This window comes from Mus caroli, unplaced genomic scaffold, assembly GCF_978045245.1.
Source record: "Mus caroli unplaced genomic scaffold, Mus_caroli_1 scaffold_8, whole genome shotgun sequence".
NCBI classification, from domain to species: domain Eukaryota; kingdom Metazoa; phylum Chordata; class Mammalia; order Rodentia; family Muridae; genus Mus; species Mus caroli.
Window position 1 is genome coordinate 101,306,195 of NW_028227263.1, and position 27,775 is coordinate 101,333,969.

General features: G+C 49.7%; 1 protein-coding gene and 1 pseudogene across 2 annotated transcripts; both read right to left on the reverse strand.

Moving 5' to 3' along the window:
- Positions 1-1,773: 1,773 nt before the first annotated feature.
- Positions 1,774-27,115, reverse strand: Odad1 (outer dynein arm docking complex subunit 1). 2 transcript variants are annotated; one of them, XM_021167771.2, is made up of 15 exons: positions 26,942-27,115; positions 26,740-26,831; positions 22,924-23,023; positions 22,416-22,605; positions 15,284-15,406; positions 14,984-15,097; positions 11,885-11,952; positions 9,758-9,945; positions 9,409-9,543; positions 8,944-9,026; positions 8,689-8,857; positions 4,350-4,513; positions 4,176-4,273; positions 3,846-3,924; positions 1,774-3,765 (listed from the first exon to the last, which is right to left on the reverse strand). In XM_021167771.2, the coding sequence occupies exons 2-15, from the start codon at positions 26,816-26,818 to the stop codon at positions 3,262-3,264; spliced, it is 2,094 nt and encodes a 697-aa protein (XP_021023430.1). In that variant the 5' UTR covers positions 26,819-26,831; positions 26,942-27,115; the 3' UTR covers positions 1,774-3,261. The 2 variants fall into 2 exon arrangements, with proteins under 2 accessions (XP_021023430.1, XP_085697850.1); XM_085841724.1 differs by lacking the exons at positions 22,416-22,605; positions 22,924-23,023 and having other exon boundaries at positions 15,284-15,435.
- On the reverse strand, positions 17,561-17,878 carry LOC110298483 (ATP synthase F(0) complex subunit g, mitochondrial pseudogene; annotated as a pseudogene).
- Positions 27,116-27,775: the final 660 nt, after the last annotated feature.

A 27,775-nucleotide genomic window follows, 5' to 3' on the forward strand; every position in this document is an offset into this window, starting at 1 on the left:
ACCTTGTCTCACAAGACAGACAGGCAGGCAGGCAGACAGACAAAAAGAAAGAATGAAAAGGAAAATTATCAGTGAGGACAGGTGTCCAGTGAAGGGTGAGCTCCACAGCCCTGAGCCACCCAAACACCTGTGACACATCACCTAATACAAGTGATCTATAAGACCTAACACCTGTGACACACCACCTAACACAAGTGATCTATAAGAAGAAATGGTTTACTTTGATCCACAGTGTCAGCCCACAGTCACCTGACCCTGTTGCCTTTGGGCTTATGAGGAGGAACACTGGACCAAGGCAGCTCACAGAGAGTCCAGGAACTATAGAGGGGAAACCGCTGGGGTGCCAATATCTTCTTCAAAGGCACATCCCTGTCATCCACTGTACACCTGGAGGGCAAAGTGGAGCCATGATAAATAGGTTCCACGGGGCTCTGGTCCAGCCTACAGTGCTGGGAGTTTTACAGCTCTTAGAAGGGAGGTTTGGGTAGCCTTCACAGGGCAGCTAGCCAAGATCCCAAGGTCTCTTGTCAGCTACTGCAACAGCGACAGTGCCAGCGGCAGAGGGGAGGCGGCAGCAGCTGTGCATGAGCCTGGCCAGCCAAGGCGGGTCCAAGGTCCAGGGATGATGCTTCAGGAGAGAGAACTCTTCCCCAAGTGGTACAGCTCAGTAAAACAGGTACTCTCAGACGATCCTCTTGTGTGCTTCACTCCATCTGGACAGAGACTATATAAATATTGAGGAGTGGAGTGGGATTTAGGGGTAGGTGTTTCCTATTGGCTCTTTGTGAGATGTTAGTGATGTTCTATTTGCACAAGGAAGGACTCCAGTGTTCAATACATACGTAACTGAGTGCCCATGGTCCTCTCAGTGGGGTGTTGCAGTTTCACGTTCCCGAGCACGTACGGAAGTGGGTAGAGAAGGGGTCCACCCCTGCTGATGATCCCAAGTCTCTGAGATTCCTAGGGTCTGACCTCACTCAACCTTACCAGTTCTTCTGTCTGGTGGCCTGGCCCACTTGCCCACACCACCCCCAAGTGATCTGACTTCCTCCCATCTAGTCACACCTCCCCAAGGTCCCAGCCTCTCCTCATGTGGCCATAGGCCGATAACCAAACCTTCAACATACAAGCCTGAGACACTCTTTTTTTTTTTTTTTTTTGGTTTTTCGAGACAGGGTTTCTCTGTGTAGCCCTGGCTGTCCTGGCACTCACTTTGTAGACCAGGCTGGCCTCGAACTCAGAAATCCACCTGCCTCTGCCTCCCGAGTGCTGGGATTAAAGGCGTGCGCCACCACGCCCGGCGAGACACTCCTTTTTTCTCTCTCTCTTTTTTTTTTTTTTTTATTTTTTTATTTTTCGAGACAGGGTTTCTCTGTGTAGCCTTGGCTGTCCTGGAACTCACTCTGTAGATCGGGCTGGCCTCCAACTCAGAAATCTGACTGCCTCTGCCTCCCAAGTGCTGGAATTAAAGGCGTGCGCCACCACTGCCCGGCTCTGAGACACTCCTGATCGCAGCCACTGCTGGACACAAAATCAACAGCCCTGTAGCTCAGTTGGTGAGGCGTGCTTGTCTAGCCCTCATGAAGGGATGGGTTAGATCCCCCGAGCTGCATGAACCGGGCGTGGTGGTGCCCATCCTTAACCCCAGCACTTAGGAGGTGGAAGCAGGAGGACAATCAGGGCCAGCAGCTTCTGCCACATGTCAAAGCCAAGGCCAGTCAGGGTTGTCTGCAAAGCCCAGAGCCCCACTCCCCATCCCCCGCCATGGCCTGTTCTGCTGTAACTGTGCACGATGGGACCACTGGGTCCATGGAAAGCTCCAAGAGTTGCCATTTCTTCCTTTCCCAGGACTGCCTCTCCAGGTTGAGGTTGTCCTGTCAGCGTGGGGCAAGAGCATGATGTGGAATAGAGGCCTTAAGTAACCCACAAGAAGCAAGAATACTGGAGCAAGAGAAACCTGGGTACCAGAGAGTCAAGTGCTGAGGATGTTTGCAGCCTAACCCAGCCTGTCCCAGTACAGATGCCAGCAGAGCCAGCAATGGATAGGCGTGTTAAGGCCTAGCTAACTGTTGCCTGTCTAGCCAGCTCTTTGAGGTGTTACTAATGTTATAAGGAAACTTTCCCATGTGCTGTTACTAGGGAACTTCCTCATGCCAGAGTTGATTGCAGATTCTGTTATGTTCTGTGGGTTGGTGTTCTTAGAAACCAGTCACAATAGAGGTCAGTTAGAACGGCTTTGTATAGGTAGCCACAATAAGCAAGGACCGGAACCAACAGCCCAGCGGCACTTCCTGCGCCTACTCATGAGCTTTTATGGTATTTGCTTCTATAAGCTGCCCCTGGGATGGACCCCAAGAATAGAAAGACACCTGCAGCAGTATAAAAAGCTATTTGGAGTAAAACTTCCATTTTGAGTAGGGGTCGAATAAAGTTTGAATTCCCAACACCTCGCGGGAACTGACATCCTCCTTAACAGAAGGAGACATGAACATCCAGGCTGGCAAGTTAAGACATGAATGTTAGGCTAGCCAAGTCCCACACCACGGGTGAACAGCCCACTCAATGAGAACAGGATAAGTGTACAACAAAGACTTGTTTCTAAGGAAACCCCTATCCCTAAGTTCTGATGGGTGGAATAACTTGGCACAGATATTTGTGGATCTCAGGCTTAAAAGCTCTGTAGAATTCTGGCTGGTGGTTGCAGTTTAGCTCCTGAGTCTGTACTGCATCCCTGATCTTGGGGTGTGCCTTCAATAAACCAGCCCAATTTGATTGAGATGGTATGTGGGCAGTTTTTGTAGTGATTCCCAGACCCCAATAGATGGATTAATGCATGCATGCATGCATGCATGGGTAGACAGATCTAGGGATGGGCTCACAAGTCTTTCTCTGAGCTGGAAACAGATGAAGCCATGTCTGAACACACTTGTAGGAACCAGGCTTGGAAAAACAGGGCTCTGACCTTTATTTCCTATGGTTACAGTTCACCTAGTCAATGGAGGGCAATCCAGTTAGGAGACAGAGACATCGGATGGAGGGAAGCTTGGGAGAGAGATGAGGAGGGTAGAGATGGGAAGCAAGGAGGATGAGAACAGAGAGGCAAGGCCAAGGCAGAGGCAGTAACCATGGGGAAAGATGGGAAGAAACAGAGGGAAACCTAAGAGGCCTGGGCTTACAGGGATTAAAAAGGAATCTCTAGGGAGAAGCAGGGCAGACATTAGAAAACCTGCCAAGAGTTGAGGCAGGAAGGGACCCACTGCCCTAGTTGTAGCCCCTCGAGTCCTTGCTAGTAGAGGAGCTGGGCCTGGAGGCAGGGGCAGGACTGGACGTGTGGCCACTGCTGGAACTGAGGCCTCTACTCAACTCAGATCCCATGCTCTGGCTGTGAACGCCACCTGCTGTGCTCTCTCGGCCTCTGCTGGTCTCTAGGTAGCCCGTAGACCCCAGGTAGCTGCTGGAGCTCGTGGGTTTGAAGCCCCCACGGCCCCCCTGGGAGCCCCGGCTGGACACAGGTGCTCCACTGGCACTGGCAGAAGCCAGGGCCACAGGGCCTGCAGCAGAGGCAGAGTCACCAAAGGTGACATGGCTCACGGAGCCAGTGCCACGGCCTCGGCTCGTCTTGTGGCTCAGGATGGATTCGGGGACTACACTGGTCTTCTTGGCATGCTTGGGGACAGTGACCAGGGAGATCTGTGGACTGGAGAGAGTCAAGCTCGGGCTGCTGTCCAGCTTCTTGGCGGACTCCTCCTCGTCCTGGAGCTGCAGCTGGAGGTGGGCAACATTAGGGTCTCAACAGGTTTAGAAGTCCTTCCCCGCAGCCCCCGACCCAGGGGCTCCACTCTCACCGACTTCATGACTTGGCTTAGCAACTCCTCCTTGCTCATAGGGTAATCCTCTTTGATTACAGCCCCTGAGGAGTCCTCCCTCAGGTGGGACAAAGGGAGAGAGTCTGATTTCAGAGCTCTACCTCGTACACAGATTCCAGCTCGCCTGATTCTGTCCCCACCCCCTTGGAGCAACAGCACCCCATCTTCCCACTCTACTCCCACCTCCCTCCAAGCTCCCAAGTCACCCCCTGTGTCCGAGAAGGCCACATCTGAAAGTCACACCCATGCCCGCCACCTTTTGTCTTGCCCATGGGGTCAGCCCCCTTCCCTGCTTGGCCCAGGCCTCACATGTTATCGGGAGGCTTGAGTGGGGTAATCTTCTTGGAGGGTTCCTGTAGGCTCTGGCCCAGCGCTAGAAGTGCAGCATCAGTCAAAGGGGCAAGGTTCTGAGAGTGTGGAAGCCTAGAGTTAGCACAGGCTTAGCCAAGCTTGACGGCCACACCCAAGCCCCTGCCTACCCACCTGGACCTGGAGGAAGGCCTGCACCGTGAGGAGCAGCACCAGCCGCTTCTCAATGGTACTCAGGAAGAGGCCTATGTCCCTGTCCCGCATGTAGGTCTTGACCCCAAGGAGATCCTTGATGACACTGCTGTCACACTTAGCCTTGTCGAAGAGCACCTGGATATCTGGGATGAGACAGGGACGTTGTGTCGGGGGCCCCGTGCTTCCCTCGCACGGTACAGAACCCCAGCCTCCCTGCAAAGGTGAGTTACAAAGAGTAAGCGACCCCGCGCAGCCCAGCCAGCCAGCCACAGTGTCTGCAGAGCCTCAGCTTCGAGAGGGTCAAGGGAGAGTTGCCAAGATGGTACCTTGGCAGGGTTCAGGTCCCACCTGGGACACATGCATCCCAGAAGTCACCAGGTCACCACCCCTCACCCCAAGCCCCCTATGGCCTGTTGTGTTTAACTGGTTAACAGGCTGCTGTTCATGACAGAAACACCACAGTTGAGTCCTGCCTCCCCACACAGGTGAGCCTGTCCCTCCAGCTTAGAAGCCTCATGACATCTCTGGATGTTCTTTAAACACATACATCAGTTGATTTCTGTTTTGTGCTTATATCTTCCTAAAGGTGTCTCGGTTACTCCACTAACAGGAAATAACGGCAAACCACCAGAAATCACCCAAAGAGGGGCAACTCTGCCAACAGTCATTATTATAGGTGGAGTCTAACCCTCTCCCTCCCCAGCACCTCGGGATGTGATTTATGACGGGACAGGGCCCCTGGAAACTCCTAACACAAGAGGACACACTATGTGACTCAGACACCCCTAGCCTTATAAAACAGATGGGGGAACACACACAGATATACATACACAAAACACCTACATGTACACCTACATGTGAAAATAAGGAAAACAGAAGGGACCCACAGTGTAGGCATTCAGTGTGGTAAGGTTGCAAGACAGGAAAATGAAGCCAGCCAGAGCCAAAGAGACATAGAGGAGCACACCCTCCCTCGCGGCCCTCCGAAGGACCAGCTCTCCTGGCCGCTACACTGTGAGTAAGAAATGCCTATACTTGATGCTCTGCAGTTCTTGGCTTTGATGGGACAGACCACAAGATGATGCTCGTGCCGATAAGTGGAATATGCAGGAACCAAGATCAAGACGGCACTAACTATCCTCCAGCGTATTACCACACTGTCATATTATGGTGGTGCTGACACACTCCAAGATATTGACAAATAAAAAACAAATAAAAATAGCACAGGGGCTGGAGAGATGGCTCAGTGGTTAAGAACACTGGCTGTTCTTCCAGAGGACCTGAGTTCAATTCTAGCAAACACATGGTGGCTCACAAGCGTCTGCAATGGGATCTGATGCCCTCTTGTGGTGTGTCTGAAGAGAGCAGTGGTGTACTCATTTACATAAATAAATAAATCTTTTAAAACATAAATAAAAGTAGCACAGGAGCTAGTGTGCTACCATCCCATTGGGTCTCAAAATGAAAGGCCAACAATAAAATGTCAAAGTTTCTGGTGAGACAACACAGACACATTCGTGCATCAGAGAAAAGGGCTACCTGCTGAGCTCTGCTATGAGCCCCAGCAGGCCTCCTGGAACCCCACACCATTTTGTGCTTCTCCATCTTTACTCTCTACCATCGCCCTAGCTGAGCCCTAGCTGGCCCTATGGACTAGGCATTCAGCCGTTTCTAGAGACTCGGAAAGAGGGAGGTGCACACTGGGACCCAAGAGCCACGCAGCCAGTCTCTGAACAGCTGCACGGATACCAAGGAAGGAAGACAGAACCAGATAACAGCACCCAGTTCCCTACACATGTGACCTCATCTGGGACAGGCCCAGACTCTCCCATGGAACCTTACTGGTTGGTGTGTGTGTCAACTACACTCCTCAGAGAGGAAGGAGCCTCAGCTGAGGATATGCCTCCATGAGATCCAGCTGTAAGGCATATTCTCAATTAGATGGAGAGCCAAGCTCTTTGTGGGTGGTGCCATCCCTAGGCTGATGGTCCTAGGTTCTAGAAGCAAGCAGGCTGAGCAGGCTATGGAGAAGCAAGCCAGTAAGCAACATCCCTCCATGACCTCTGCAGCAGTTCCTGCCTCCAGGTTCCTGCCCTGTTTGAGTTCCAGCTCTGGCTTCCTTTGGTGATGAACAGCAGCAATGTAGACGTAGAAGCTGAATAAACCCTTTCCTCCCCAACTTATTTTTTGTCATGGTGTTTCCTCACAGCAATAAAAACCCTAAGGCAGAAGCCAAACAAAATTCTAGTAAAAAATATCTTTGCAACCTCAAATAGGTAAAGACTTCTTACACCACAAAGCCACTGATTGTACTGACCATTTGGGAGTTTTGGTTTCCTTAAAATACATAGAAGTATTATAAGAATATGTTTTCGTCTTCATCCCAGGTATGGGATTTGGGGATGCTTCAGACTGTCCACAGCAGCTGACTATGCCAGCTGGGGTTTGGCCAGCTGCAGATAGTTTCTGTGATCTGTGACATTTGGAATGCGGGGGTCTTTTCAGAGGCTCTATAAATGCTAGGGCCCTGAGAGGTGGGGCGGGCTGTGGTTGGTTGGTGGGTTCTTGGTTGTGGGTTGGTTGCCGATGATCACAATTTGTTAAGTCGTCATACACAAAGAAGAAACAAGAGCAGAGCAGATATCCTAATGTCAAAGGTGAAGCCTGCCCCAAGGAATTCAACACGCCTAGTGAGCAGGACGTAGTCTAATGATAGTGCCCCGCTCTGACTCCTGACTTTATCCAGGCATCTCTTTGCTTTTCTCACTTATCTAGTGTTATGAGGTTGGAAGGGTGGAAGAGAGAAGGACCCACAAAGTAGCAAAGACAGCCAGAACTAATTACAAAAGGGAGTTGAGTACATTGTATCAAGTGTTAGATAAATTTCAGTTCATGCAAGAAAGTTGGCGAGTATGCAACCATACAAAAAAAGTATTTCCAGGATCAAAACAATCCCTATACCTCAGAACAAGAAAAATAATCTAATTCAATACTAAAAAAAAAGGCGGCTGGAGAGACAGACAGTTAAAAGCACTTGTTGCTCTTGCAGAGGACCCAGGTTCAATTCCCAGCGCCTACATGGTGGTTCCCAACCATCTGTAACTCCAGTTCCAGGGGATCCAATCCCCTCTTTTGATGTCTTCAAGTATCACACAAGTATATGATGTAATACATACAATGTAGGCAGTTCATTCTTACATAAAAAAATATAAATCTAATTTTTAAGATGTTCAACTATTTTCTCCCCAACTATTTAAGTAAATAAAATAAATATGTGTTGGTAAGGCGGCTTAGTGGGTGGAGATCCTTGCTGTCAAGCCTGACAACTTGAATTTGATCCCAAGATATGGGAAAAGGAGAGAACCAACTACTACAAGTTGCCCTCTGACCTCCACATATATGCCATGCCACACTCATGTATACACACACACACATAAGCACACACACAGCACAAAGCCAAACAGGAATGTCTCAGAGATAACAATAGGGTGACAATCTTAGTAAACACTGACGGCTTGGGAACCACACTGAGTGAGTGCTGTAGCGATAACAAAATGTGATGGGGAGACACTAGGGAGTGGGCACAGCTACATCTGAGACACACACATGTGCACACAAAGGCATAAAAGGAGAAATTGCCATTGTGACCCATAACTCTAACCCCAGTACTTGGGAAACAGAGGCAGACCAATCCCTGTGAGTTTGAGGCCAGCCTGGTCTACAGAGTGAGTTCCAGGACAGCCAGCGCTACATAATAAGACCCTGTCTCAAAACAACAACAACAACTAAAGGAAAAAGAAAGGAAGCAAGGGAGAGAAAGAGATAAAGGAGAAAGAAAACAAAACAAAACAAAAGAGAAATCGGGGGCTGGAAAGATGGCTCAAAGATTAAGAGCACTGGCTGGTCTTCCAGAGGTCCTGAGTTCAATTCCCAGCAATAACTTGGTGGCTCACAGCCATCTGTAATGGGATCTGCTGCCCTCTTCTGGCATGTAGGTGTACATGCAAATAGGGCACTCATACATAAAATAAATGGTTCTTTTTAAAGAAAATGTGGACTTGCTCTGGAGAACTGATTAGCATTTTCTAGTGAATATAAAAGTACCTTAGTCTTATGACTCAGCAGTCACACACCTGACATTCACGAACAGACAGATGGATGGACGGACAGACAGGTGCACCCGAGATGGGCTGACAAAAGACAAGGGAAGGACGGAGTAGCAAACGCGGAATGCCTTCCTGGCCAGCTCCCCACAAGCCCACTGCATCCTTCCTAAGGAAGAGCTTCGGGCTGGGAGAGGGAACCTCGCGGTACTTACCAGTCTTGATTTTTTCCAGCTGACCTCGGAGCGCCTGGAAGCGACCCTCCAGCTGCTCCGACTCAGTGCACACCTTGTCCACATCCTGCTGCAACATTTTGCACTGCTGCTCTTGCTGCATGCGCTGTTTATCCTGACTGGCATGCTCACTGACTAAGGCTTCCTGCATCTGCAGCGACAGGGGCTGGAGCTGGGTCCGCTCTAGGCCTGGGGAGAGGGTATGGGAGTCTGGGAGGTGGGGTGGGCCTTGCTCACCTCTTTGATCTCCTCCTGAAGGTGGTGTATCTCGGAGTTCTGCTCATTGATGAAGTTAAACTCAGCAAAGTTGCGTTCCTCCACTGGGGGTGTGCAGGGGGGGTCCAGAGGGATGGAGTTAGAAACAGAAGGATCACTAAGGGTTGAAAGGCGACAGAATCAAAGGCAGAAAAACAGAGACAGATGAAACAGGAACAGCCACAGAAGTGCACCAACACACAGAGAAAGACAGGGTCGGTAAAAGATTTGAGAAGGCCCAAGGAAACAGACAGAGAGGGTCAAGGGACAGATATGGAGAGAGGAAGTCTGAGACATATGGAAAGAAACAGAGGCAGATGCAAGGGAGGGACACCAAGCAACAGAATGAAAACTGGAGACAAGGCAGGATCCCCAGGGCAAGGCAAGTGTGCCGTGCTTTGGGTGGTGCTGGGTAGCCCCGCCTCCTCATCCACTCTGCCCACTCACACTCCAGGTATTTCTCCACCAAAAGGTCAGGGTCGCTCTCGCCAGTCAGCTGGGCCAGTTTGCCCAGAGTGTCCTCATAGCGCAGGACTAGCTTCTCTTGGGAGGTCTTTCGGAGTCCTTCTGACACTTCCCAGGCTATGGGGAACACGGGGAAGTTGAGGGCTTGCATCCTGGATAAGGCCCCCCCCTCCCCACCGCTCTCACCAACAGGCTCTGCCCTGCCTGCTCACCAGCTCCACTAGTCTTTGCCCCACCTTCTCCTAAGGGGCTTCACCCTCTCTGAGGGCCTAGGGATGATGATAGATGTAGTGGCCCTGAGTTAGGTGCTCGGTGCAAGCACTGGCCTTACCTCGCTGTTCCTCCTTTTGCACCACACGGGGATCCGGTTGTCGTTCATCGTTCTTGAGCTTAAGGAATCGGTGCAGCTGCTCCAGATGTGATATCTGCCGCAGCAAGATCTGTGCCTCCGTATCACTCTGAGCCAGCTCCTTCTCTGCGCGCTCCTGAAGCATGCCCATCTTGGTCTTGGCCTCTTCCCTGGGGCAGAAGGGGCATGTAAGTCAAAAAAAAAAAAAAAAAAGATGGGTGACTGAGCTGGGGTCAGCCTGGGCCTACAGAAGGATGGTGCCAGGTGGCTTCCCAAGGATGCTCACAAAGAGCAGAGAAAGTTCTAGACTGGAAGACCTGGCTCAGGATCAGGACTAGCTATGACAAGATTGGTGGACACACACAGGGGACACAGAGGCCAGGAATTATCTGATCATTTACTCCGAGGGCCAAAGAGGTAGTCAGGCCCTGCCAGAGATTATTCCCAGACTCAGAAAGGACAGCCTGGGTGACACTGAAGGTTGGATAGTCTGTAGCTAGAAATGAGTAAGACTGGAGAGTTGGGTCTTTTCCATACTCTAGCACACCCCATTAAGGCAGGAATGATGTGCCTGCCCTGCTTGGCTGGGAATAAGGGCCTGATGCTTTGACGTGTCAATGGCAAAGAGCCCCTGCCCTAGGGTATTCTAATCCTGATCTCATCTCTGCTTGCCTTGGGGGGTTCCTCCCAGAGCCACCCTTGAGGGCTAGTTAGTCATTCTCTAACATAGATGGCCTCCCCTGACGATAGCAAGGCCCAGTCCCAAGAACCTGTGGTTTGGTCAAGCCATACCTTCCCAGAACAGAAACCAGCCTGTCCCTGTGCCCCACCTGACAGCCCACCGCAGGTGGCTCAATGAACTCACCACTATCGCTATGTCATCCGCAGAGACTTACTAGCTAATCAGATTCCCTTCCTCGAAGTTAGAACTAAAGAGCAAGTTGAAAACAAGACACCAAGGACAGAAGTACATCTAGACAGAAGGCCAGAGGTCAAAAGCCAACCAAAGTGTGGAGAAGCTGGACCTAGGTGGTAGGGGTGAGGGGTAGAGGGTGGCAAAGGTAAGAGATCAGACTTTGGCCAAGGAGATAGCTTAGCAAGTAAAGGAGTTTGCCACCAGACATGACAACGTGGCAGATCCCACGGGGTGGCAGGAGAATGCTGACCTCTGCAGGTTATCCTGACCTCCACATGCATGACGTGAGCATGCATGCGTACATGTATGCAGACACATACACACAAAATAAATAAGTGTACAAGAAAAAGATCAAGAGAAAGAAATCACAGAACAACCAGCAGAAAGAGTGAAGAACTAACATGTGTTCTCTGGACAAGGATAGAGACACGCCAAGGATGGAGACACGCTTCTCACCCTGTCTGTGTGGAACATTCAGGAAACCAGAGACAAAGAGGAAATTCAAGGTCTGCTGGAGCCTTGGAAAAGGAGAGAGCTGCTGCTCAAGTGTCTGGATAGAGCAACAGCTGTCCACCATGGCGAATGCACCTGGGCTGTGCACTTTTGTTGTCTGACATGGGGTCTTGTGCAGCCCAAACTGGCCTCACACTGGATTTGTAGCCAAGGCTGGTCTTGAACTCCTACTCCCTCCTGAGTGCTGGAATGGCAAGCACCACCCACCATCACATCAGGCTGGCATATGAGCATTCGAAAAACAAAGAAGAGAGAGAGTGAGGGAGGAAGGGATGGAGGAAGGGAGTGGGGAGGGAGGGAGGTCTTAAGGTGGACTTACTGATGCCCCAGGATCAAAGGTCCTGAGAGAGGAAGCAGGCACTGAGCCAAGGGCCAAGAGCCAAAGAGCCTGGACAGACAGGGAAGCCAGCACCCAAGCAGCTTCCACTACCAATCCCATCTGGCATGTCTGTGCCTGAGGGCTGTGTGTCAGCCCCTGGGACCCAGCCCTGATTACATCTTCAGGCCTGAAGCTGTCACAGATGGAATTCCCCATTTATATGCCCCCAAGGAACAGGGTGTGGCAGTAGAGTTGGGGGTATCTTTTAGGTTCCACCCTTCTTTATGAGTCTCCAGGCCTCCTGGCTCCCACCCCTTACTGCCTCTGCTACCCAAGTGCCCCCAGGGGTGGGGGAGCTTACCTGGCAGTATAAGCAGAAGTAGAGGATGTGCTGAGAGCTCCAACCATCTCCCGAAGTAGGTGGATCTCCTACAGGGACACAATGAGCTGGCTTCCTCCAGCCTTTGCACCAAGAAGGGACGGTCCTACTCCTACCACTGCAGACCCTCCTATGAGCCTCTGTCCGGGAAAGGACTTGTCATTTCTGTTTGTGTTGGTGGGGATTGTTTTTGTTTTTGAGATGGGGCCTCACTGTGTTATCTCCGGCTATCCTGAGCCTATATAGATCAGACTGACCTTGAATCAGAAAAGGGGTTTCAATGAGGTCCCAAAGGGGAAAATCAGGAGGACATGTGGGAGAGGTAACTCAGGAACCATTAACCCAGCAACAAAGCCCTAGCCCAACTTGCCCATGGGTTTGGAAACCTGCGTAGGTGTCATTACTATCCTGGGGTTTGGTGTGGTGTATCCACCAAGGGTCTTGGGATGGGAGCTGGGTCTCTGGGCGGCCATAGTGGGAACTACTGAGACTTTCAGAAGGTAGTGCCTACTGTAAAGTTGCTAAAGACACTGATCTCAAAAAAGGCAGAGGTCCAGGTCCAGCCCTGTGCCTCTCCCTTGATTTGCCATCTCCTTTATGCCCATGTTCCACCCTTTATACTATCTGCCATGATGTGCTGGACCAAGAAGGCCCTAGGCAAAGCAATCCTGGTCAGTTTGGATTCTTCACCTCCAATCTCCTTTCTCTATAAAAATTCACCACCTCGATATGTAACACGCCATGACCTGCTGTTCTGTTTTCTAACTTCTCTGTAGTAGCCACATATTTTCAGTAAAAAGAGAGCTGGCTCAGTGGTTAAGCCCACTGACTGCTCTTCCAGAGGTCCTGAGTTCAATTCCCAGCAACCACACGATGGTGGCTCACAACCATCTGTAATGGGATCCGATGCCCTCTTCTGGGGTGTCTGAAGACAGCGACAGTGTACTCATAGACATAAAGTAAAGCAAACACACGTGCATGTGGATAAAAGACACACACACACACACCTTTGCAAAAATAATCTAGAGGTGGATAAGCCCAGAAACTAGGGAGATAAGTAATGCAGGGCCATTAAATACGAAGTAGAGGGGGAGGGGTGGTTCCTGGGATAGGTTCTTGGAGGTTTGGTTTGGTTTGGTTTGGTTTGGTTTGGTTTGGTTTGGTTTGGTTTGGTTTAATGGGCTGAGGGTCTGGGCAGGAGCTTGGGCATGAACTCCAGAGCTTTTTCTTTTGAGACAGGGTATATATAGATCTGTAGCCCAGGCTGCCCTGCACCGACCTTGCTGCCTCTGCTGCAGAGGAAGACAGGTGTGCATCACTGTGCCCAAATTTTTGGAACTTTTTGTTTGGCTTGTTAATATTTCACAAATTTATAAGAAAAGTTAGGTCAACAAAGACAAGACAGAAACGTAATACAAAGCCCAGATGGGGCCACACCTCAGTGGAAGAGTCAGTCAGTCACCAAAACCTCAGAATGAAAAAACTGACCCCAAACAGAGGTGAATGAAGTGTTCCAGATGAGACATAGAACCATGCAGAAGACAGAAACAAGAACTGAGCCAGGAAGGTTTTGAACAGATGAACACACCAAAACCCTCCTAGGGGTTGAAGGGACTGATAGCAGGGGCGGGCCATGCTAACAGGATGCCGCTTGCCCACAGTGCTCTGACAGTCTGGGGTGCTCTGAAGGGAGGAAAGGGCAGGAAAGGAAAATCCAACAACATAGACAAAATGGGGTTGCTTGGGGCCTAAATCTTGATTTTTCCAATCCCTACTTCCCATTGGGGGATAAAAAAAAAAAAAAAAAAAAAAAAAAAAACAGGACTTGGGAGAGATAGCTCAAAGGTTAAGAGTTCATTTCCAAGCACCCACCTTGGGCAGCTCACAACCACTCAACTCCAGCTCCAGAGGACCTCCTGTATGCGTATGCACATGGACAAACCCACAAGCAGATACACACACACACAACTAAATATTTTAAAGCAAGATTTTTTTCCTAAGAGAAAGAAAATGGGAACTTGTTGGAGACATAATACCAGGGGAGGAGAGAGCAGGAGAGGGCACAGGGAGGGGACAGCGAGGCGGCATCTGTGACAGACGTCCATGGCCAGTGTAGTAACTGTAACATTCACCTTGAAGTCACAATGCTGAACCTAGTAAGAATGTGGCATGGGCCAGGGTGGTGGGCGTTACTCAGGCAAGGGTGTTAGCTGTCACCAAGAGCGCACAGTGCGGATCTCCAGCATGGTAGACTCATCAAAGGAGACTCCATTCCAGAGCATCTATCTCCTCCGCGGCTGTGACACCTGAACACCAAATCCCAAGCCCAGCTTCTTCTTAAAGTGCCCTGCCTCCAACAGAGTACTAAGCAAAGCAGATGGTCCATACAAGGGACCTCCTCCCCAAAAACACAGCTGGCCGAGACACTCCCACCACACCAAGGTCATGGTGGGAGGGGAGTGGGGGATGGAGCAGGAATGACCAAGGTACAGGAGGAGACAGAGGGAGGTAAACCACCAACCTTAGTCAGGTATGATGGCTCCTATCTGTAACTCAGCAAAAGGGACCCTGAGGTGGGGGGATTGGCAGAAGCTCAAGTCCCAGCGTGGGCTATCAAATAAGACTCTCAAGAAACCTATCCAAGTGTACATACATAAACATAAACATATATGGCACTGGCCAGGGTGGTGGGCGTTACTCAGGCAAGGGTGTTATATATCCTGGTGAAGGGTATAGAGAAGTTCTGTGTATGGTTATAAGTTTAAAATTGTTTTGATATAAAAGTTTTATAAAGGAGGGTAGAGGGAGGGAGGGAGGGAAGGAAGGAGGGACAGAATGTTAGCTCTTCAAAGGGCTCTGAAGGTGCTCAGATCTCGGGGGATGTGAATGGCTTGGTGGGCCTGTAGGTTGCCCCAGATGACAGAGCTCACCAGGAAGCTGGGGTTTGTGCATGGGAGTAAGATGAAGGGGAGGTATGTTCTTCCTTCTTTCCCCCTGCGCTGGGGTGAGCCTGGGCCCAGGAGCCCGGTCTGTGGACTCGGGGCGGGAAAGGACTGACTGGGCAGAGCTCTGAGCCCCCACCTTCTTCAGCTTGCGGTCCATATTCAGGTAGCGGCCCCTCTCGATGCGCAGTAGCTCCAGCTCCTCCCGCAGGGCTGCATTCCTCACCAGATGGATGTCAAAATGACAGGTGACCTGGGGGGGATGTCAGAGCATTCATGAGGCCCAGGTACGCGTGTCAGAGGTGGGGACCACCCTGTTCCCTCCAGGAGAACCTGAAACCTATCCATCTAAGGGGACCCTTAAGCCCACAGTGCCCGCCCTCCCGACACCCCTCGAGCCAAGCCTAAGGTCTGTCCTGGAGAGCTGGAAGGCACCCACCCTGTCCAGCTGGTCTTCAAGGATCCTGATCCTTCTCTGGATTTTCATCTTCTGATACATGATGAGATCAGGAGACGAGGCCTCCTTACTCTGCGTGAGGACATGGGTCTCCCAGTCCTGGATCTGGAGGGAATGCAGCATCCATCACATGCCTGGGAGAGATGCATCAAGGACATCTGCTGTCCCGGCAGCCCCGGCATCCTTCCTCTGTTCTGCAGCACCCAACTAGGCCAAAATGCCCTTGTAGCCACTGGACCTAAGTCCAGGCAAACACAGGGACTGTGGCCCCTGATTAGCCAGCTCTGCCCCTCTTCTGGTAGCCTTTTTTGTTTGTTTGGCTAGTTGGTTTGCTTTGCTTTGCTTTGCTTTGCTTTGGTTTTTTTTTTTTTTTTTTTTTGAGACAGGGCCTTACTGTATATCCCTGGCTGTCCTGGAAATCGCTATGAAGACCAGGCTGGCCTTGAACTCAGAGATTTACCTGTCTCTGACTCTCCTGGTGTTTTTGAAGATGCACATGAGATGGAAGGGTTGGGTTGCTGCTATCACAGGAGGATACTGGGAGACTAAGGCCAGCAGTTAAAAGGGGTCTGAGATGCTAAGGCTGCCTAGCAACCCTGCCAGCTTCCCACATGACCTGGTTTCTAAGCTCTTGCTGTGTCTGGACTTGCTCAGCAGAGTGTAGACTGAATGAATGATGGTAACCGAGTCGCAGTCTGTACTGATATCGGCTAGATAGTATCCCCAGAGATACCCGTCAAACACCCTGATGCCCGGTGCCTCAGAATATGATCTAGAGACAGACTGCCAACAGAGCAAGCTCCAGGATAGCCAGAACTGCATAGTAAAATCCTGTCTCAAAAACACAAAAAACAAAACCAACCAACCAAACAGAAATGATCAGCAAAACACCAGGAGCAAGGGGATAGGCTCCTGATAAGCGCTGGGGAAACAACCGAGCCTGTACCTTGATCTTGGCTAGTGGTCTCTGGGGCTGAGAGTCAATTTCAAGTGTACCACTCCATGAGGAGACCAGCTCTGGCAAAAATAAACAGGCACCAGGATGCCAACACCAGACTCGCCCTGTGAGGACACATGGGCCAAGGTCGTGGCCTACCACATGCTCCTGGTGGCTTGAGGGATTACCACAAGGTGGCAGTGTTTGCCTTTCAGTGAGGTGACATTTTTCGGAACCAGTTTTCAGCAGCAGCGATGATAAAAATCAAATGAAATAAAGATCCAAATTGGGGAACACTGAGTGAAATGTACAGCTGGGGTTGGGGGTGGGGTGGGGGGACTCTCCTCGCCATTCTTAAAACTTCATGTGAATCCACAATCACCCCCATGCAGTTTTCAACCACAACAGCCGGGTAGTAAGTGGCAGCAGCAAACACCTTTGATCCCAGCACTCAGGAGGCAGAGGCAGGTGGATCTCTGAGTTCAAAGCCAACTTGGTCTACAGCATGAGTTCCCGGACAGCCAAAGCTACACAGAGAACCTCCATCTCAACAGGGAAAAAAAGAATACAAATAAAATCTAGAGCTGGAGAGATGCCTCCGGGGTTAAGAGCACTTACTGCTCTTTCAGAGGAGCAGTGTTCAGTTCCCAGCACCCGCCTGACATCATGCACAACTACTTATAACTCCAGCTCTAGGGGGATCTGACGCCCTCTTCTGGCCTCCATGGGTACCTCTGTGCACATACTTTACACAGACACACACACAAATAAGAAATAAAAAGAAAAACTGAAAAGAATTTAAAGTGATCATTTTTTTAAATCTATGCATATTATTTTTACAAACGGCTCCTGACTTCTTATTACACAGACACCTGGTGGGCTGCTTGAACTGGGCTGGTTAAGGTATAGCTGTCACACAGCACTGGGGGCAGCTGGGACAACTCAAAACTCACAGGTCTGCCGGAATTCTATGTCAGTGCTCTGCTGCTGCGGCTGGAACTGACCGTTCTCCTCAGTTCTCTAACACTGCTCCCCCCGCCTTGGAAGCCTGGAGAAAGCCCTAGATAGCGATGGTGGGGCCCCAGCTTCAGAACAAACCCCCTCCCCAAGGAGCCCAGATGCAGAGACTGAAAGAAAGGATCCTGCTACTTCCTTCAAGGGCACATTCCCCATAACCTCTGGACTGCCCACAAAGTCTCCTCTTGACAGAGAAAACACAGCAGTGTTTTCAACACCTAGTATTTTATTCAGACAGCAGTCCCATTACACATGGTCCAGGAACATCCAAATAAGAACTCAAACCAGAAGTTAAAGACTGGTCTTCAAACCTCATAGCCAACAATGCCACGCTTGCCTATGATGATCTCTCCTATATAAAACCACATCCACACCTCAGTGGCCACAAAACCATTCAGCACAGCTTCCTTAGCTGTAAGGTGTTTGAAGCTACCAGTTTTAGCACTTTGAATGATTTTTTTTTCACACTCTGAATAGCTGTAGGGATTTCACCAGGGGTTGGGGAAAACCAGCTCAACCTTGGCGTAGTGCCAAAATGTGGCCAATCGAGGCTTCGAGTAAGTCACAGCTGCAGCCACCATCGACGGCGACTTCTCCGCAAAGTTATGGATGAACTTGGCCATGGTCTAAGGTGGAAGGTATGTCTCCCCGAACCGCCAGCTGAATGTCACCCCCAGAAGCCAAAGTCTCCTCTCTCAAGCCTCTGGAAATTGTCCTTTGGGTACTCTATCCATATTTCAAGTGTTGGAGGGCTGGAGAGATGGCTCAGTGGTTTAGAGCACCAACTGCTCTTCCGAAGGTCCTGAGTTCAAATCCCAGCAACCACATGGTGGCTCACAACCATCCATAATGAGATCTGACGCCCTCTTCTGGTGCATCTGAAAACAGCTACAGTGTACTTAGATATAATAATTAATAAATCTTTTTAAAAAGAGTGTTGGAAAAATTTTTAAGATTTATTTATTTTATGTATATGAGTATGCTGTAGCTATCTTCAGACACACCAGAAGAGGGCATCAGATCCCATTGCAGATGGTTGTGAGCAGTCAGTGTTCTTAACCGCTAAGCCATGTCTCCAGCCCCAAGAGTTGGAACTTTTTAAAGCCTGGGACTTTTAAAGTTTGGTGTCTTAGTCAGGGTTTCTATTCCTGCACAAACATCATGACCAAGAAGCAGTTGGGGAGGAAAGGGTTTATTTGGTTTACACTTCCATGCTGCTGTTCATCACCAAGGAAGTCAGGACTGGAACTCAAGCAGGTCAGAAAGCAGGAGCTGATGCAGAGGCCATGGAGGGATGTTCTTTACTGGCTTGCCTCCCCTGGCTTGCTCAGCCTGCTCTCTTATAGAACTAAGACTACCAGCCCAGGGATGGTCCCACCCACAAGGGGCCTTTCCCCCCTGATCACTAATTGAGAAAATGCCTTACAGTTGGATCTCATGGAGGCACTTCCTCAACTGAAGCTCCTTTCTCTGTGATAACTCCTGCTGTGTCAAGTTGACACACAAAACCAGCCAGTACATTTGGGATATGTTATATGTTGTGATATTGCCATTATTAATATGACATCTTGGGAACAACAGGAAAGGAGAGGTTATGGTTTAACATAAGAGGTTATGTTCGTGTGTCAAATTGACAAGGGGTCACCTGTGTATCAGTAACATATTGACCTCATAGTTCTTGGGCCTCTAGGCTCAGTACCTCTCAAAGCTGCAGTCCAGACCTCAGCCCAGCGTGAAACCTCTTGATCCTCATCAAATAACTGCTGGCAAATATCTTAGTTAAAACTTTTATTGCTGTGATAAACACCATGAGCAAACGGCAACTTGGAGAGAAAAGGGTTAATTTCAGCTTCCACGTCCTGAACACAGTCCTTTGTGAAAGGAAGTTAGGGAAGAACCTGCTTACTGGTGTTGTCATGGCAACCTTAGCCTGATTTCTAATAGCTCCTGGGACCACCTGCCAAGGGGTGGTACCACCCACAATAGACTGGGCCCTTCCACATCAACCACCAATCAAGAAATGCACTGTAGACTTGCCTGTGGGCCAATCTTATGGAGGTATTTTCTCTATTAGGATTCTGTTTTACCAAATATGTCTCTAGCTGTGACAAGTTCACGTAAAACTAGGCAGCACAACTGATCCCTTATCAACTTGAGTTCCCTCTGGACCACAGCTTCTGTGGGCTGACCCTGAGGAAATACTCCCAGATTTCACCTCAGTGATGCTGGCCTCTTAATCACAGCCAAGTCTTCAGCCCCAGCAGACTAAAATCAATTGTCCCAGTAAAGTAAAGCAGTTCTTAATTCAAAATATCACACAAGTGACCCTGATAGAGTCTTTGAAAAATGCTCAAACTTCCCTCTGAAGCATCACAAGCCAGGTCTCCATCATCTGCACCGCTCTCAGGTTTATCTTTTTAGTTTCTACAAAAGATCACGGAGCCTGAGCAGTCAAAAGCTTTTCTGGCACAAAGTTCCAAAGTCCTTCCACAATCCTCCCCAAAACAGATGGTCAGGGCTGTCATAGCAATCAATACCCCACTCCTGGTACCAATTTCTATCTTAGTTAGGGTTTCTATTGCTGTGATAAAAAACCATGGCCAAAGACAACTTGGGGAGGGAAAGGTTCATTTCCCGTCACAGTCCTTCATGAAGGGAAATCAGGGCAGCAACCCGAGGCAGGAACTGAAGCAGAGGCCACGGAGAACCACTACTTCCTGGCTGGTCTTTCATGGGCTTGCTCAGCCTGCTTTCTTAGAACACCCAGGACCATGGTGGGCTGGGCACATCCACATCAATCATTGTCTTAGTTGGGGTTTCATTGCTGTGAAGAGACACCATGACCAAAAGGCAACTCTTATAAAAGAAAACATTTAATTGGGGCTTGCTTACAGTTTCTGAGGTTTAGTGTGTTATCATCATGGTGGGAAACAGGGCATCATGCAAACAGACATGGTGCTGGAGACAAAGCTGAGAGTTCCACTTCTTAATTGGCAGGCAGCAGGAGGGGACTATGTCACTGGGCTTGAGCATAGCTTGAGCAGAGGAGACCTAAAAGCCCACTCTCACAGTGGCACACTTCCTCCAACAAAGCCATACCTCCTAAGATGACACTTCCTAAGGGCCATGTTTTCAAAAATAACAGTCTATAGGGCCCATACCTATTCAAACCACCGCAATCACCAATCAAGTAAATGCACCATAGACTTGCCTACAGGCCAATCTTAAGGAGGCATTTCTCAACTAAGATTCCCTCTTCCCAGAGATGTCTAGATTGTGACACTATGACATAAAACTGGTCAACACAGCCCTCAGGACTGAGGGGCCCCTCTGCCGTCCCTGCCAAATGGCTCCTTTCAGCATGGCATGGCAGCTCTTCAGTGTTGGTGGATGGCTTCCCTTCAGTCTGCAGTCTAGTAAAAGGGGGTCATAGCCCAATCAAGGGAGTGACTGCCATCATGCTGTCACATTCTGTGAGCTTAGTCACACCCACCTTGGGTGTGACTCGGCCGGATCACCACAGACCATTTACCACAGCCCGGATAAGAATGTCAGCAGCCACCAGGCGGTGGTGGCACACGCCTTTAATCCCAGCACTTGGGAGGCAGAGGCAGGCGGATTTCTGCGTTTGAGGCCAGTCTGGTCTACAGAGTGAGTTCCAGGACAGCCAGAGCTAGAGAAACCCTGTCTCGAAAAAAAACAAAACAAACAAACAAACAAAAAAGAATGTCAGCAAGTATAACAATCAGCCAAGCTGCAAATCAAGGCTTTGAGCTCTCAAGAGCTTTCTCTCATTGTGGCTTTGACTTCTTGAGGTTTCTCTCACAATAAAAACAAAACAAAACAAAACAAAAAAATCAAACAAACAAAACAACAACTAAACCAACAGGGGCTGGAGAGATGGCTCAGCAGTTAAGAGCACTGACTGCTCTTCTAGAGGTCCTGAGTTCAATTCCCTGCAACCACATGGTGGCTCAGAACCATCTGTAATGGGAACCAATGCTCTCTTCAAAAAATAGAGAACCAGCCAGGCAGTGGTGGCGCACACCTTTAATTCTAGCACTTGGGAGGCAGAGGTAGGCAGATTTCTGAGTTCAAGGCCAGCCTGATCTACAGAATGAGTTCCAGGACAGCCAGGGCTACACAGAGAAACCCTGTCTCAGGGGAAAACAAAAAACAAAAAAACAACAAACAAAAAAAACAACAAAAATGAAACACCAAACGGTTGGAGAGATGGCTCAGTGATTAAGAGCATTGGTTGCTCTTCTAGAGGACCCAAGTTCAATTTCCAGTGCCCACATGGTGGCTCACAACTGTCTGTAACTCAAGTCCCAGTGGATCTGACTCTCTTACACAGGCATGAAGGGAAAACACCAGTGTACATAAAGATTTTTTTTTAAAGTAAATAAAATTTAAAAGGGCTAGAGAGATGGCTCAGACATTAAGAGCACTGGAAGCTCTTCCAGAGGTCCTGAGTTCAATTCCAAGCAACCACATTATAGATGGTTCTAACCATCTATAGTGAGATCTGGTGCCCTCTTCTGGCATGCAGGCATACATGCCGGCAGAACATTGTATACATAACAAAAATTTAAAAAACAAAAACAAAAAAAAAACTTTAAAAATAAAACAACAACAAAAACCTTACTTAGAAATTAAGAGCTCCAAGACACAGAAAATTTAGGTACCGCTAGTTCAAAAATGCCTCCCAGGGTCCGGCATGGTAGCCCACGCCTTTACTTGGAAGGCAGAGTCAGATCTCTAGGAGTTTAAGGATAGCTTGGTCTACACAACTAGTTACAAGACACCATAATAACACCTTGTTTCAAAAAAAGCAAAGCAAAACAAACAAACAAACCATTCTTTTCCGGTGGCTAAAAGTATTCAAATAGGTCCACAGTCCAGCTAGAATTTAGTGTGAATTTGGGAGTAGTTTCTTTTGCTTGGCACATTGCAGGGATGGGGGGTGGGATTCGCAGCCTGTAGCCTTGAACTTACAGCAACCCTCCTGCCTCAGTTTTTTCAGGATGTTGGCTTTACAGTACACACCATCCCTGGCTCTGGGTGGAGCTCTGGGCTCCATTTTTCAGATAAGATCGCCAAGACTTAGAACAGTTACTACAAGGTCTGATAGGATGGCGGCCAACTCGGAGAACCCACCTGCTTGTCCAGGGCCCGGTTCTGCTCTTGCAGCGCCTCGATTTCCACCTGCACCTGGGCCCGAGACTTGAGAAGACATTCCATTTCCGCCAAATGCTTCTTGTCTCCCAGTCGCTTGACCTGGCTCTGCGCTACGTTAATCTGCATCTGGAGCTTGGCTCGAAGCATCTCCAGCTGCCGAATCTCCTCGCTGTCCAACCGGGAGGAGCAGGTGGTCCGCACCAGCAAGTGGCAGCACTCATCCAGTTCCAGCCGGCGCCCCTCACTGAGCCCCGACCCGCCCCTGAGACCCTGTGCTTTTCCCAATCTCTTCTCTACCCCAGCACCGGACTCTCCAGAGATCCTGCAACTCTCACGCCCTGCACCTCCTCCTGTTCCTACCTTTTATCCTGTCCCTTTCATGAACCACTCCCCTGTCCTGGCTCCTTCCCCACCCCTGCGCTTCCCCTCTCCTCCTCCCCTCCTCTCAGGGCTCAGAAGTCCCTTTTCTGTTCTTTCCCCAGCTTACACTTGCTTCCTGAGGCGCTGATGAACTTCCTTGCTGTATGCCCGCCTTTCCAACTCCATCATCTTGCACTGTCGTTGCAGGCGGCTGAGCTCCCCATCCACTGTGGATGAGACCAGACAAAGGACTCAAAGGGATCAGGACTGTCAGATCTCCCCCAGAGGGTCCCTTTAGGATCTCAAAAACTACAACTGTACCCCAGTCCCAGCCCTGGCATCCTATGGAACCTCATCTCAGTCCCTGTGTTCCCAGTAGTCAAACGGATCCATTCCCATCACAGCTGTTCTGGCTTAAGGATGCCTCCTGGTCTAAAACACCTGGAACTAGAGAAAGTGGCTCCCTCCTAGCCTTCTGTTGGACTGCAGTGGCCTCTCTCCTACTATCCTCTGGGCTTCACCCAGCCTCCCACTCATCTCCCTACAAGATCCTCAAGGACTTCCTACACCCAGAATGGTCCTTTCCTTCCTCTTAGGTGCCTCAGCCTAAGGCCAGAAGAGCCTGCCATACCCATCTGTCTTAGTTAGGGTTTCCATTGCCGTGAAGAGACACCATGACCAAGGCAACTCTTAAAAGGACATCATTTTATTGGGGCTGGCATACAGGTTCAGTACATTATCGTCATACCAAGAAGCATGGCAGCATCCAGGCAGGCATGGCGCTGGAGGAGCTGAGAGCTCTACATCTTGTTCCAAAGGCAAACACGAAAAGACTGACTCCCAGGCAGCTAGGAGGAGGATCTCAAAATCCACCCCCACAGTGACACAAGTCCTCCAACAAGGCTATACCTACTCCAAGAAGGCCACACCTCCTAATAGTGCCACTCTCTGGGCCAAGCGTATTCAAACCACCACATTCTACTCTCTGACTCCCCTACGCTTGTTCAAACACATGATTCTATGGGGACCACACCTAGACACAGCATAACACTAAAACATTTAGTCCAACTAGAAAGGTCCCCATAATCTATAACAGTCTCAACAATGTTAAAAGCCTGAAGTTCAAAGTCTCGTCTGATGTGCATCCAATCACTTAACTGCAATCCCAAAGCAAGATCAAAAGCCACCTGGGCAAACTCCAAACTCTACATCTCTATGTCAAAGTGTTCTTCAGATCTCCAACTCTTCTCTGCTTTGTTGACTGCAACAAACTTCTTTCTCCTGGGCTGGTTCCACTCCCTGTTAGCAACTTTCCTCAGAAGGTATTCCCTGGCATTTCAAACATCTTGGGGTCTCCAAGGCAACTTCAACTTTGCAGCTTCTTGTTCCAATGTCTGGGATCCCCACATGATCTTCTGGGCTCCTCCAAAGGGCTTAGATCACATCTCCAGCTCTGCTCTCTGTAGCGCTCTAGGCTCTGGTTGACTCCACTCCATTGTTGCCTCTGTGCTTGGTGATCTTCCCATGGTGCTGACATCTCCAATACACTGGGGTCTTCTGCTGTAACTGGGCTTCACCTATAGCCTCTCATAGGCTCTCTTCATGGTGCCAAGCCTCAAATTCTTTGCATGACCCCTTCAGTCCTGGGCTGTCAACTGCAACTGAGGTTGCACCTTCACCAATGGCCTTCCAAGGTCTCTCACAGTGCCAAAACGCAACTGCTCTTCATGACCCCTTCATGCCTTCAAAACTAGCACCACCTGGGTGACTCTTACACATTACCAAGTCTAGCTACCAGCACAAGGTACAATCTCGGTTATCTCTGGAACACAGCTTTTTTGTGCTTTCAGAAAACACTTCCCAGAAGATTTCACCTCCGTGATGCTGTCCTCTTCTTAATCACCACTAATTTCTTATCCCCAGCTAACCAGCATCAATTGTCCCAGTAGTCCCTTCTAGTCTTGACTCTAAAGCCAAAGCCACATGTCTAAAGCTGCCCAATCCTACTGCTTGCAGAGGCTGAAACATGTCCCCCTGTTCTATTACATTATCATCAGCTTTCTGTTTTCCAACTCCTTCAGTGCCAAAGCTTAGTGGTTTTGAAACTTGCTCTGTAGACTAACCTTGAACTCAGAGATCTGCATGGCTCTGTCCCCTGAATGCTGGGATTAAAGGCCTGTGCCATCATGCCTGGACTTAAGCTTTTCTTTATCTGGAACTTACTGTGTTCCAGGCTGGCCTTGCCTCTGTCTCCTGGGATGAAAGGCAGATAGCACCAAGGCTGGGCCTAAGATTTCATGGTCACTACGCCTCAAAATCTGGATCCACAAGTATGCCCTCAATTTCTGGATTGTAGTTCATGCCAGATTAAAAGCCCAAATGAAAACAATAACCAGATAATAACACCTAACATGACATAACTATTCCTTGTTCAACTGCAAACACAAAGTCAGCTTAGTTAGGTGGGATTGTGCCCTGAAGTCGCCACTCCCTTCATCTGCTTATTCCTTGAGCACAAGATTCGGCTCCATTTCACTTCCTGGTGTCCCTTTATCACTTGAATACACAATTAATAAAAATTTTGAAATTTTCCTTTTTAAGCTCGCTATGGTTGATCAAAATGTGCCTCATGAGAGTGAAGCAGAGGACAAAGTCTACAAAGTCTGTGCTGGGCTTTTCTGAGACTTCCTTTGTCAATGCAATTTAATCTCATTCTCTTCACTTTCGCCTTCGCCTCAGGCAGACTCTTCAGAAAAAAAAGGGCAAACATCAGTCACATTCTTCACCAAAATACCACACAAAAAAGTCTCTAGGCCGTATACTAACATTCTTCTCTGAAAGCTCTTGAGCCAGGCCCCCACAGTTCAACTCTTCCTCAGCACCAGTGTCTTCTATGTTCCTACCAGGATGGCCCATTAAGCCCCACTAAAAGCATTCCACTGCTTTCCAAAATGTCCCCAAATCCACATTTCCTCCAAACAAAAGCATGGTCAGACCTAGCGAAGCAATACCCCACTCCTGGTACCAATTTCTACCTTAGTTAGGGTTTCCATTGCTGTGAAGAGACACCATGACTAAGGCAACTCTTATAAGAACACTATTTAATTGGGGCTGGCTTACAGGTTCAGAGGTTCAGTCCATCATGGCAGCATCCAGGCAGGCATGGTGCTGGAGGAGCTGAGTTCTATATATGTCTTATTCCAGAGGCAAACAGGAAAAGACTGACTCCCAGGCACCTAGAAAGAGGGTCTCAAAGCCCACCTCCACGTGGAGTGATACACTTTCTCCAACAAGGCCATACCTACTTCAACAAGCCACACCTCCTCATAGTGCCACTCCCTGGGCCAAGCAGATACAAACCACTACACCATCCTTTCAATCTTTCCCACCAGCTTCCCACCCTCAGCTGAGAACTGACCATGTCCACACTCCTATCCCAGCCACCCTAGCCATTTTTTGAGACAGGGTTTTACTATGTAAGGATTTACTATGTAGCCCTGGTTGGTCTCAAACTACCTCCGCCTCTCCAGTAGAGATGAAAGATGTGGGCCACCACACGGGTCCTTTTTTTCTTTCTGTTTTAGTGTAGGAAGGTCCCAAGGGAGTTGCTTTTCTTCTCCCACCCCCTGGGTTCCCGAGTGGAACTCAGGCCAAGTCAGTTTGGTGCCAAGAGCCTTTACTAGGTAAGCCATCTCACAGGTCCTCCCCTAGCTCTATTCTGGATGTTCTGGACCCCATTCAAACCACTCCTGAAGTCCAATGTCTGCCTAGACATCCCACTGCCTGGCTTGGCCCCACCACAGGCCAAGATGCCCCTCTGTTTGGGCTCGAATCTGCCCCCAGGAGAGGGCGCTCCTGGGAGGCCTCCCACCCCTGGCTCTGGAACTTGAAGAAGCTGAGAACAGAAAAGGAACTTCGGAAGAGATGGGGAATCATGAATTACCTGATCCCTCCAGGAAGATCTCGCTTCCTTCTTCGGAGCGGGCGCTCCTGGTGGGTGGACCCAAACGCATCCTAGACATAGCGGTGGCGCTCCTGCAAGGGCACACCAGCCTCAGAGCGCGCAAGCCAGTGCACAGAGCGACCAACAGCACTGTGGCCTCTCTGAGCCTCGACCCTTCAAGGACTACTGGGATATCGCTCACCCCAAACACACACAATCTGGGTCCTGTGGCTTGACTCAGACTCGGTCCCTGGGCAGCTTCTCCGCACCTCGGAACCCCCGGCCGGATTGGGGTGGGGTGGGGGTGAGAGGTCACGGCTCTACCTGCTTGAGTGCCTGACCAGTCTCTGTAGCTGCACTCTCACTGTTGTAGTCTGGTTACTGGGGAGACAAGGGGCCAATAAGGCCTGAGGACAGCGGAAGGGGCGGGCAGGAGAGATCAGTGGAAGACTCAACCAACTCTAGTCTTGGACCCAGAGTGGGCCAGGCCAGAGCAGGGGCAGGCCAGAAGACGGGTCTGAGGGGGCGGGGGCAAGGCTGAGAAGACCCCAGAGAACAGCGGTTCTCAACCAGTGGGTCGCGACCCCGTTGCAGCCTCCAACGACCTTTTCACAAGGAGTCACCAGAGACCATCGGACAACACAGATGTTTACATTACAATACATAACTGTAGCAAAACTACAGATATTTATGAAGTAGCAACAAAAATAATTTTACGGTAGGGCGGGTCACCACAACATGAAGAACTATATTAAAGGGACACAGCATTAGAAAGGTTGAGAATCCCCGCCCTAGAAGGAGCCAGGGGAGTCGAGGGAGCGGGGGCTAGGAGAGCGGGGGGAAGGGGAGGAGCCTCGGGAAGATCTCATTGTAAAAAGGGAGGGGGAGAAATTGTAGTACTGAGAAGAGGCGGAGCCAGAGGCTGTTAATAAAAGGAGGAGGGACTCGGATGCTATAAGGGGCGGGACTGCAGGCAGAGGGTGGCATCAGTCCTGTACAGAGCATTAACTATAGCGGAGAGGTGCTCACGGTCTGT